The following is a 12,714-nucleotide window of genomic DNA, read 5'->3' as shown; positions in this document are numbered from 1 at the left end:
AAAAAAAAAAGCAATTAAATCAAGTTTTAGTAGAAAATATTTTATTTTAAAATAAAGTAGATGGCTATTTTGTTGTACAAATGGGCAGGAAGAATCATGATTTCATTTAGGAGGCAGGGAGCATTATTTCTAGAGTAAGGCGAATGTGGGATGGCTCTTAGCCCTTTGTTTATTTGTAGTCTGTAGTTCTAACACTTTCCTTGATTTTTTTTTATTGGACAGTTGAAAAGAAATCCATATTCTACAAGCCCCTGGAAATGAGACTAACATCAGAATTCTCCTTTGACGTCTTACTTTACTCTTATAAGTGACCCATTCTTAATTGCACTTTTGTATACTCAACTACAAATTTTTAGACTTCCAGTGGAAAAATTCAAATAATTAAGAAATTAGTGACCAATAAAAACATACTCATTCCATCAGTTATCTCTTATTCCCTGAAGCTAACACTATCAGAATCCTATTTCAATATTTATTAAATGTTTATTTAATTAAGTCAATATCCCTATAAACTACCTTTAGATATTCCTTGATGACAGGGAAATATTTGTATTAATGATGACTAAAAAATTATGGCAAACAAAATTTTAACTTTTTTTCTGCATATTAACAGAAAAAGAAGTCTTGGGTTGCTTAATTGAATTGAAATGGTATTTTTCTTGTTATGGTCCTTTCTGCTGAGCCTCTCCTTCTCCATCTTCTACCTGTTTTTAGATTTTCAAGTGCGTAGTGATTACTAAAAGAGTTACCTATATTCAGTGTTATGTCTATTTCCCTTAGTATTGGTGTTCTCAGATTGTAGCATGGTAATTGTCTTACGATATTGATGCCTAAATAAAAGTTGACTCAATTAACCAGTTTTTATTTGGACCCTGCTGCCAGTGAAATGAACTGAGGGCCTAGAACTTTGTAAGGACCTTGGCTCACGACTTTCATATAGTGGAGAAATGGGCCCTAGGGAAAAAGGAACTCTGTATATCCCCTGCCAAAAACAAACAAGGAGTAAGACTAGCAGGGTGAGAGCCAGAGGCTTTATATTACAAAGGCAGAAAACCATATGACGCCATATTTCATGGGACCATCAGGATCAGAAGGTTTGCCCTGAGTGCATTTTCTACTTCTAATTCTGAAGTAGACTTATCACTGAGCTTAATGCCTGGCCCGTTGTGAGCGCTCAGGTTTGTGAGGATGAGTGAACCAGTGTAACTTTTTTAGCATTTCACAGGAAATTTTGTCAGTTGGTTTTATAGGACTGGATCTAAATATAGATGGGCCCTTAAAAAAAAAAAAAATTAAGGGAAGAAAAGTTATCTTTAACTCAAACACATTTCCTGTTGGAAAAATTTTTTTTTCTGGAAATATTGTTTATTAAAGGTATCACAGTGCCTCACATTTTCACAGCCACTTTCCCTCCTAAACAGGTCTCACTTAAGGAGCAGACAGCCTCACCCTGTGATCAGGGTGGAAATCGGCAGTTATACATTGTGTATGATGTTAAATGATCATGTGCATAAAAGAAGTGTAAGCCTTAAAGGAGGATGGTTTTACATTTAAAAAACTGAGACTTTTATAAAAGTATATCAGTAGTATTTGCCACCAGCAAAGAGTGTTCTAGAAGTGCACTGAGGTAAAAGCATGAGCACTGCTAAAATGATCAGAAGCATCTACAGAAGCAAAATATCCAAAATTGGCAGCAGTCATCCTAGATGGATTGGCCCTCTAGCCGTGAGCTGCAGCTGCTGACATTTTCGGAATGTAAGTGTGGGTCACCGTGGTAGCCCTTAAGCATGATAGGCACCCAGTGGTAAAAATCAATGTTCTCTGCATCTTGTGCAAGGTAAGTATTCTGCCTGATTCTGTGCAGGCAGTTTGGTTAGACAAGTGGTCCTCACATTCATGTAAAGAAGAGATTGGAACACACACTCAGCTGAGTGCTCTGCCTTCCTACAATGTCTTCCAAAATAGGAGTGTTGAGAGTCTGTTCTTTTCAAGCTTCTGTATAACACACTGTTTTGTACTTTTGTTCTAAAAACCAACTTCACAGCCCCTTCCACTCTACCTCAGTACAGTGCCTGAAGTTTCCACCTTCAGAGATTTGTTTCTCTTTGTGTTAAGTCACTGCATCTGCAAGAAACCCGCAGTAAAAATATGACTAACCCTGGGAGGGGTAACATCAAACTTCTCCATAAACCACAACCCAGACTTAACTATCATAAATTAACAGATCAGTCCCCTAAAAAGGCTCTGAGAGAGTAGAACCAGAGCTGCAGGTATTTGAGAGCTGTGAGTGGGAAGATTATGAGGAAAATAGGAATGGTATCTCTGTGGTGCTGTTTTAAGGGACTCTAGCCATGGGAGCGTAGCTGGAAGGAAGTGGGCACATGTACATAGGATTAGAGGGATAAGAGTCAGGCTTAGGGTGACTAACCGGGAAAAGAGATAAACTCTCCCTATTTACTAGACTACGTCACCTGATAATTACTTTTTGCTACCTTTGGTAATTGTTCATATGATGACCCAGAGGCACTGTAAGATCTGTCATCTCAGCAGTATTGAATTATATTCAGTTAGCTTTGTTGTGTATTATTTTCTTTAAAAATTGGTGATCCAAGTATAAAAGGCAATTACTTTAGCTGTTACAAACAACAGAGCATGTTGTATGGTTAGTGGGTTGTAAAAGTATAGGTTAAAGAATATTTTAGCACATATTACCAGCATCACAGTTCATCTAGAATTTGAAATTTGTGGGTTGGGCACCGGCAGGACATAACACAGACCTGTCCTCAAATTCAGAGTGCATGAGACATACACAGAAGCACAAAGCAGTTTGAGAACACAGAGGTGCCAGGCTGAACTTTCCCAGTTAAATATCCCGGTGTGTGATATACGACAGATGCTGGTGATATGAAAAGAGCTCCCTGGGTTGGATTTGTCAACTAGGTCACCTCTGTGGAAGTGTCATAGAAGTTTATTTGAGAGAGACTTATTGGTAGTTTGGATAGAAAGAAAAAGACCTCGTCCCAGTGTATGATATACGACAGATGCTGGTGATATGAAAAGAGCTCCCTGGGTTGGATTTGTCAACTAGGTCACCTCTGTGGAGGTGTCATAGAAGTTTATTTGAGAGAGACTTATTGGTAGTTTGGATAGAAAGAAAAAGACCTCAGAGAATATTGAATCCTGAGTATGAATGCATTTTTTTGACTTGATAGGTGTGATTATTAAAAGCTCCCAAAAGTATTTTTTAACTGAATGGAGTTTAACTTACCTTTGCACTTTAAAAAAAGAAATTAGACATAGGTAGAAGAACTGAAGGACTAAGTCATTGGTCTTTTACTTTTTATTTTTTTTTTTTTGTCTTTTTTCTTTAAAGCAGCTGTTTTGTAGAAAGCATTTCAAGTACAGGTATATGACCTTAGGCAAGTCGGCCATTCTAAACTTTATAAATTTTTGTTTTCTGGTCTAAAAACAAAAAGTTTAAATTTTCCCAGGATTCATACGAATGTTGATTATGTTCATCTGACTCCTTTTTTATTTCTTTGACCTTCATTCACTCCTTAGTCAATTTCTCCATTCCATTCTTAGGTTTTCTGATTTTCTCATATTTAAATGTAAAAAGGCTTACCACCTTCCCCACTTTGTTTTCCCCTTCACCTTCTCCAGTTCTTCCAAATCTCTTGGCATTAACTCCTGTACACTGCATGTCTGAGCATAAAGAAATGTTTGTTCCAATGGTGAGAACATTTCATTAAATGAGTATGTGATTACATTCTGGTATTTGAGATAATCATTTAAAGTGTAATATGCCTTGCTGTGCCAAGACTAAAAGTTACATGTCAAAAGTTCATTTAAAAGCAGATCTTCTGTTGAGATAACTGGCAGGGTGCTAGCACAGGATAGTTCCCTAATATTTTATTTTCTACTCAAAGGACAAGCGTTGTTGTCAGCACCATGCTCACCCAGTGAGCTAACCGGCCATCCCTATGTGGGATCCGAACCCTTGGCCTTGATGTTATCAGCACCGCACTCTCCCGAGTGAGCCACAGGGCCGGCCCAAACAAGCGTTGTTATATAGCATAATATTCATGTCAAGTTTCACTTTTGGACTGAGTTCTATTTCATACTTAAATTTCTGAGTAGTTAAGGTTTGAGTGTAGTTTTAGTCTAAGAGATGTTATCAGCACCGCACTCTCCCGAGTGAGCCACAGGGCCGGCCCAAACAAGCGTTGTTATATAGCATAATATTCATGTCAAGTTTCACTTTTGGACTAAGTTCTATTTCATACTTAAATTTCTGAGTAGTTAAGGTTTGAGTGTAGTTTTAGTCTAAGAGTAGACTGGAAAATGCCTATTTATGTTATTTGTTGCTAATTAAGCCTAATTTTACCTAGCAGCCTGTAGCAACACAGTCAGCTCCCACTCCCCAACTGTGGAAGCTTTTTTATCTAGCTACAGTGCTGTTGCTGTTGAAGAATTTAAGTTACAAGAGTATTTTTCCTAGTAGCTGATTATTAAATCTCTTTCTGGACTTTAGGAGGTTAATATGTCTCCAGCAATATTTTTTTTTATCTAGCTACAGTGCTGTTGCTGTTGAAGAATTTAAGTTACAAGAGTATTTTTCCCAGTAGCTGATTATTAAATCTCTTTCTGGACTTTAGGAGGTTAATATGTCTCCAGCAATATTTGTGCTACCCTATTAAAAATGGGTGCATTTCAAAATATAGGTGCAGCCTGTGGAATTACTTGGCATGATCAAATGTTTACTTGTAGAAAACTAGAGTGCTCTAAAAAATGTATTATTTGGAAGGAAGGCAGAGACTGTGTCTAATCTGGCCTGTACAAATTCAGCCTCATAGTAAAATAGCTATTTATGTTTTTCAATTCTTAAAGCCTTTAAGTTACTAGAAAACTAGAGTGCTCTAAAAAATGTATTATTTGGAAGGAAGGCAGAGACTGTGTCTAATCTGGCCTGTAGTTCAAATTCAGCCTCATAGTAAAATAGCTATTTATGTTTTTCAATTCTTAAAGCCTTTAAGTTAGTTTTAATTTCATGTTTCTGTTAAAACATTTAGCACTGTTATAAGCCTCTGCTATGAAAAGCAATTGTTTTCCTTGTACCATAATTTTGGTATCATTTTCCTGGTTATATTTTACTTTTTCTTTTTGAAAAAATAATACATGCTCATTGTAGAAAATCCAAAAACAGCAAGATAGAAGGAAAAAGCCAAAGTGCTCCCAACATCCAGTCGTCAATAGTGAGTGAACATTATTCCAGTCCTCACATTTTACATATATGGGATCATGCCATACGTGCCATCTCACAAAACTTTTATTCTCAGCATTATATTATGGAGCTATTTTCATGTCATCCTTTTGAAAGGCTGCAGAGTATTCCATCATAAGGATTTACCATAATTTATTTAATACCCATCTTCTTCATGCACATTTGGCCTATTTTTAGTTTTTTCCTTTTAAAATACCCCTGCAGTGAAACATCCTTATGTATGCCAGTTTTGCACACTGTCCAGTTTTTTCCTTAGGATACATTCATAGGAGAAGAATTGTTCTAGCAGTGGATAAAAATGTAAACTATTTAGATTGACCAAAAAAAGTAGATGACAGCCTGGCCCCAACCCTAGATTCTGTTGGTTGGTCACACAGAACCTTGCATGGAATAGATACTTAGTAAAACTTAAATTATATTTTTAGGGTAACAATTCCCTGCCCACACACATACACCTCCCCAGTCTAGTGCTCTTCATCCATCTTGTTGCTAACATGAAAACTAGCTTGCCCTGTAGCCTAGGAGTGCAGGGAGCTATGAATAACCCTCCCTCACCTGCAGGCCCCAGGTCGAACTTTTTCTATCACTAGGGTAATAGGGTGAGGCCTGACGTTCATACCCACTGAGCTGACAAGCCTGACTTCCCATCTATTCTTTTCCCTTTTCTCATTGTTTCCTTAACTATGCACATTGTCTCCTAGGTAGTGTAACCAGTTATCAAAGAGCAAACATGCAAATCACTTCTCAGTACTCTATTTTGGATCACAGGTAGTTGGGGGAATTAGGTAGACTTTACAGGGAGTACACATGCAAAAAAAAAAATAAATAAGCTGCCCTCACATACATACATATAATCAAAGCCAGGTTTATTCAAACACAAGTGTATTTAAATGAGCCCAAATATAAAACATTAAATTTTAGCTGAAATGAAGTCTATTTTGCATTCTAGGTAGTAATTCTTGCAAAGGACATTTCACTTCTAGCAGATCAGCTAGTGGGCATAATATTATATATAGTATTTATCACACTCAGTGTCTGGCATGTACAATAACTATTGACAGTTATTAAAATAGTCATTAAACATTTAAAAACTTGATTTCTTGAGAAATTAGAGCCCAAATTGCAAGTAGGTAGAAGAATAAGCCACTCTCTCTCTCTCTCTCTCTCACACACACACACACACACACACACACACACGCTAATCATTTTTTCCCTGGAGCTTATAGTCCTAAGAGCAATTTATTTTAATTCTCATATCTGAAAGATAACCTAGAGGTACATATGAGCACCCATTTATTCCCTACTGTAGCCCCTGAGTAGTATTAGAAAGTTTGGAATTACTGTTACCAAACTCTTTGGAATTATTTCATTCTTTAGAACCTCATATCCTACTGTCTAAATGTTTAAGCACCTTTGGCTAAAAGAAGTGTTTTTTGTTTTTACTCCCAGCCTCCTACATGGGCAGTTATTTTTGACTTGAAGAGTAGTAGTCTTAGATATCATTTAAAAATATATGACTAACTTTCTTATCCTAAAATTAAGGAAGAACATGGGAAGATAATGAGGATATCTTTAAAAATTGTGAAGTTTCCATATGGCTATCTAATAATAAATACAAAGTAAATTGAATATAAGAGTGGTAAAACATGAGATGCACCAGGTTAATAATGTAGTTTATTAGTGAAGTTATATTTCTTTTCCAGACAGGAATAATGAGTGGATTTGAGGAATATGTAAGAGAATCATTTAGTTTACCTTTGAGAGATTGCTCCTTGTTGAATATGGTCATCAGTTTATCTCTTGCTTTCTCTCATTCTATAGTATATAGTTCGTCTAAGAGAACAGGTAAAAATATTTTCCCCCCGTTTTTCAGTATCCATTGAGTAAAACTGAAGTTTCAGAAAGATGTTATGTTTATCCAGTAGTTTTGTGTGCCTGCCTATTAACACTGAATAACCCAGGAAGACACAGATCCTAATTTGAAAATAAAGACTCTTTTCCTGGTAACGTATAAAGCAGACTGTAGGGGTTCTTCCTTTCCTGAGAGATCCCTGTGTTCTATAATACTTTGATCTAATCCAACAAATTCCTGGAACATTGGATACTAGCATGATAGGTATCAGTCAGATTTTCCTAAAGGGAGCTCAACATTCATAATCACACATAGTGCTTTGCTCGGTCAGATTGGGAATTGTTTGGATTCCTGGCTGACCCTGATTATTTTCAGCCAATTTCAGAAAGCAGCAGGAACACTGAAGCCTCCTTGAAAAAGGGGAGGACCCAAGATGCTATAACTTTGGGGACATTCCCCCGTAAGCGTACATGGAAGGGCAACACAAGCATGCTTGAGTGCTGTCAAATGCAGTGAGGGAACAGTGGTGCTGTGAACAGCCCTGACTGTGAGATGCTGATAGGTACTCGTTTCTAGTCTTTGGGGAGAAGACAACTCAGAAAAGACTACTCAAGTATTTAATAATATCACAGTTTTAAGAGTCCAGCTGACTACATCGGCTTAACCGAATATTTATAGAAAATTAATATTTCACAGAAGTCCACAAAGTACCTTCTGTTTTTAGATATCAGTAGGATAATGGCAGTTTGGGCTTCATATTATCCATTGATGCTTTATATCACTACATACATCTGGCAGGGAAGGGATGAGGATATGTACATTAGAAAAAGAGGCTTTTAAAAAATAAAATGACTTTACTTATTTTAGAATTTTCTTGTATTAAGATTTTCAGTTACAGAAGGAATACAAGACCAAGTGGTGATATATCCAAATATATTCAGGTTTATTTTAGAGCCAGAAAAGACTCAAAGCAGTCACATGCTTTCCTCTTGCCCTCTGCCCCAACAAACTAATGTTCTGAAGAAATCACACAAGACTTGGGGCCGGCCCGGTGGCGCACTGCTACAGCGCGCTGCTTGGGAGCGCGGTGGCGCTCCCGCCAAGGGTTCGGATCCCACATACAGACCGGTTCCCGCTCACTGGCTGAGCGAGGTGCGGGAGCAACACCAAGGGTTGCGATCCCGTTGCCGGTCCCGGTACGGTACGGGCGCGACACTGAGCGTTGCGGTCCATTGCCAGACACGAAAAAAGACAAAAAGGAAAAAAAGAAATCACACAAGACTTAATTGGATAGTAGTCTCAAGCCAGACATTTACAGTAATCTTTTTACAGAATACATTCCAACACCCCCCATGGGTGCCGGAAATCGTGGATAGTACCAACTTTATATATACTGTGTTTCTAAGATCTGATAAAGGAGAGATGACTGCTAAGTGACTAAGGGTAGCAACTCTGGCAGGATGAAGCAGACTGGTGGAAGATTTCATCATGCTACTCAGAATAGCACACAATTCAGAATTTATGAATTGTTTATTTCTGGAATTTACCATTTAATATTTTCGGACTGTGGTTGACCTCAGGTGACTAAAACTGCTGAAAGCAGACCCACAAATAAGAGGGGATTATTGTATATGTGTATTCTAGTAAATTAACACGTTCTTATATTTTGTATTTTCTCAGCTATTATCTAGGTGACTAAAACTGCTGAAAGCAGACCCACAAATAAGAGGGGATTACTGTATATGTGTATTCTAGTAAATTAACACGTTCTTATATTTTGTATTTTCTCAGCTATTATCTTTGCTTTATCCTTTTCAGTTTATTTTTCCTTACTGAAATCTTCATGTTTTTTTCCTGTTACAGGATTATAGCTGGACAGACATCCGCTGCCCCTTTGAAAAACGAAGAGATGCAGCATGTGTGTTTTGGGACAACGTAGTATACATTTTGGGTGGCTCTCAGCTTTTCCCCATAAAACGAATGGACTGCTATAATGTAGTGAAGGACAGCTGGTATTCCAAACTGGGCCCTCCAACACCTCGAGACAGCCTTGCAGCCTGCGCTGCAGAAGGCAAGATTTATACTTCTGGAGGTTCAGAAGTAGGTAAGGACTTCCTAAGTATTTTTGTTTGGAGAAAGTGCTTTAAAGCCAAGTATCGTGGCTTTCATATTTAAATAAACTACTGGTATTATTTGTCCAGATACTCTTTGGTACTTTAAATATATATCTGTCACATTTTAGAGCCCATTTCCCTGAAAGTTTACCTTTTTTCCCTTATAAGTCATTAATTTGCAAGATCTTCAGCTTCCTAAATTATGTTAATTGCCCATTTTTTATCATGAGGAAGCATTAGTTGACACCATCTGAATTTTAGTTCTAGATTAGTTGCATTGGGTACATAATATTTGCTTTAAAGACTTCAAAGTTTAGCTTAACATAGACTCTGTAAGAACATTTTACTACATTAAAGCTCTTTAAATCTGTATTATCTTTGCTTTCTTTGCATCAGAAAAAAAGTAAGAATGATCTTTTTCATTTGTTTTATTCTTTTAAGTTTTCAATCTAATGACTTGTAGTGGTATTTTATGCTTATTAATCAGTATGAGATGTGGGTATAGAAACTTTTCTTATTGATGGATAATTTGTTAGTGTCCAGTAGTGGTCTTTTTCTAAATAAATATTCTAGGTGCAGACTAGACACATAATAGCTTTTATATGCTTTCATCTTTTCAAGTAATTTCTTTAGCTAAATAATAGGCTTATAAAGAAAACTAGGAAGACCAAGCAAACCTGAGGAATGGAATTTAAATATTAAGTTAGTTATTTTTCTTTGATTTTTATATTAGCCAAGAGAATGTTTTAGTTTGGGTCAGCATATTTATCTGTTTTAAGTTTTTACTCCCCACTACTTGTCAAATGAATATAAGAAAAATTATAATTTCCTAAGTGTGACTTAAGAGGTGACCTTTTCCCCTCTTTAAAAGCATTCTTCACAAAATGTCCTAACACAGCATATTTCAAATACAATAAATCATAAAGGTGATAGGAAGTAACTTCTGTGGTGCAGGAGATGACTTTATTTCTTCAACATTTACTCTACTAAGTCAGTTTTTTATTTAAATAGTAGTTTTTAAAATATTTTCTGTGTACTGTATATTTTCCCCTAGTGTCTACCAACTGAATCTGTCATATTGTAAATGTTTAAAAAGTTAAAAAGAAGTTATTGTTGGTCATGACCATTGCTTCTGCTATTTGTTATTCTCTGATCTTTACTTTTCTTAGACCTTGGTTGCAATGGAGAATTACAAAGGTGTTGTTGTTGTTGTTGTTGTTGTTGTTGTTGTTGTTGTTTAAATCATTTGTCAGTAGCCCAGAAGGGTGGGAGATGAGAAATAGTTTGGTAAAGTTCTAACTTCTTTTTTCTTTAAATCATTTGGCAGTAGCCCAGAAGGGTGGGAGATGAGAAATAGTTTGGTAAAGTTCTAACTTCTTTTTTCTTGGGAAGGCAAAAAGCACTTGATCTGTAATAATATCATTTCTAAAATTCTTTATTGAGCTCCTACAGTGTGCAGAAGTTGTGAAACATGATGAATGTATGTTTTTGCCTTAAAATGTCAAAATACACCAGAAACATACATTGATACCTTGAGAATATACTCAGGAATGGACCAGCGTGACCCACACATTCGCTGAAAGTAGACAGAAAATATAGTTTTGGTAATGGTGCAGTAGCTATTATAGAATATTAAATAAGCCTTAGAATATTATCATATCGTAGTTTTGAACTTTTAAAGTGTGGATTGACCATCTAAGTAGTTATGCTTTTCCATTCTTTATAACATTTGAAGTTTGGATAATTCCCATCATGCACAACTGAGCCTGAAGACATATATAATGTTTCCTATTTAATTTTTCTTTTGAAATCAAACCAATTTCTTTTCTAAAAGAAAAGAAAAATTTATTTAATTACCAATAAATAAGTCTTTCCAACAGTTCCTTTATTGAATGTTTTCCAAGGTCTGTACAACCAGGATCAGCTTTTTCTTAAACTATTCCTACATTTTGTTATTGTTTTGTTATTGAGAATAAAAATGACCCTACAACCCTAAATTCTTCCCTCCCATAACTAATGACTCAGCAGTCAGTTCACTACAAACCTATGCACATGTTAAGTTAAACATGATGGGGCCCTTTTCTTTTACAGGAAATTCAGCTCTGTATTTATTTGAGTGTTATGATACGAGAACTGAAAGCTGGCACACAAAGCCCAGCATGCTGACTCAGCGCTGCAGCCATGGGATGGTGGAAGCCAATGGCCTGATCTATGTTTGTGGTGGAAGTTTAGGGAACAATGTTTCTGGGAGAGTGCTTAATTCCTGTGAAGTTTATGATCCTGCCACAGAAACGTATGTATCAATTCGAAACTCTTATTTCACAGTTAATTGTATTCTATAAGCTCAGTGGGAGAAGATCTCAAAAGGTAGAAGGAACCCAACAGACGAATTTAGTTCTTGTATTAGAAATATACATACACTTTTGAATATACTACCATGAGTGGCATGTTTATGACCTGGACCCTTCCTTCACAATTAAGAAATGGCTTGATCGTATATCTCTTGGAGCCTCTCTCTTTCTGGTCTGGTCCTACTTATGCTATAAATGCCTATGAATGAGATACATCTGACTGATTCATCAAATTCATAAAATATTTTTGTTTGATAGGTCAAGAAATGTAGGGGAAGAGGAGGGAAAAAAATCTTATGATCAGTGGTAAATTTGCCCTCAAGTAGAAATATTACATATTGGTTCATGGCATTAATAAATCATGCCCTCAGGTATGTCTTTTTGGGTTCATACTTCCTAAAGTATGTTTGGATTCATATTTATTAAGTAAAATTATTCTTAAATCAACTGGGAAGCAAATAACTGCTTTTAAAATGGCAAAATGCTAAAGAAATAAATGGTTAGCCAGTTTCTCTGACCTTGCAGTTAATGATAGAACCCACTCAATGTAGCCAAAGGAAATGTGCTGATCATTCAGTAATAGGGGTGGTAGTAAGTGCAGTGATGTTAAAGCTAATGAGGAAATAAAACAGATGATGTCCTAGTCGTACCTTTGGTTGATACATCCAAAGAGCTTTGATAAGAAAAGTCACTTGTTCATGTGTCTGGATTGCCCATTGTTCTTCCTTTACTGGAACAAGTCATTGGTAAATATGTTCAATTTAAACATTAGGCCAAAGAGTTGCACCAAAATTCTAGGTCTTTTTTATGTTTAGGAAATATTTCCAGGCTCCAAGACATAGAAGTCTTCCACTCCAATTACTGCTTTTATTAAAATTAAGAGTTAAGAGCTTAATTTTAAAATATCATAAAATACCAGTCATGTGCATTTATCTATTTATGCTTCCCACCTATTTTTAAAGCACTTAAGGAAGCATAATTAACAACTCCTTTCCCAAATAAAAGTGCAGTTACAATGTTCTTTTCTCATTTTTTGCTCAACTTGTTACCAGTACAAGGCCTTGGTAACAAAAAAAGCAACTTGCCTTGAAATATCTTTTGCTAAAGTGTTAA

At 36.2% G+C, this 12,714-nt stretch overlaps 1 protein-coding gene across 1 annotated transcript in view; it reads left to right on the top strand.

Annotated features, from left to right (window-relative positions):
* KLHL7 (kelch-like family member 7) overlaps positions 1-12,714 on the top strand; it is a 68,581-nt gene that overhangs the window by 49,116 nt on the left and 6,751 nt on the right. Inside the window, exons 8-9 of the mRNA XM_008567031.1 lie at positions 9,000-9,240; positions 11,342-11,543. Coding sequence (XP_008565253.1) covers positions 9,000-9,240; positions 11,342-11,543 — 443 coding nt within the window. The remainder of the gene's footprint in view (positions 1-8,999; positions 9,241-11,341; positions 11,544-12,714) is intronic.

This window comes from Galeopterus variegatus, unplaced genomic scaffold, assembly GCF_000696425.1.
Source record: "Galeopterus variegatus unplaced genomic scaffold, G_variegatus-3.0.2 Scaffold286, whole genome shotgun sequence".
NCBI classification, from domain to species: Eukaryota; Metazoa; Chordata; class Mammalia; order Dermoptera; family Cynocephalidae; genus Galeopterus; species Galeopterus variegatus.
The sequence above is the reverse complement of the archived record's forward strand: the minus strand, read 5'-3'. Positions and strand labels throughout refer to the sequence as shown.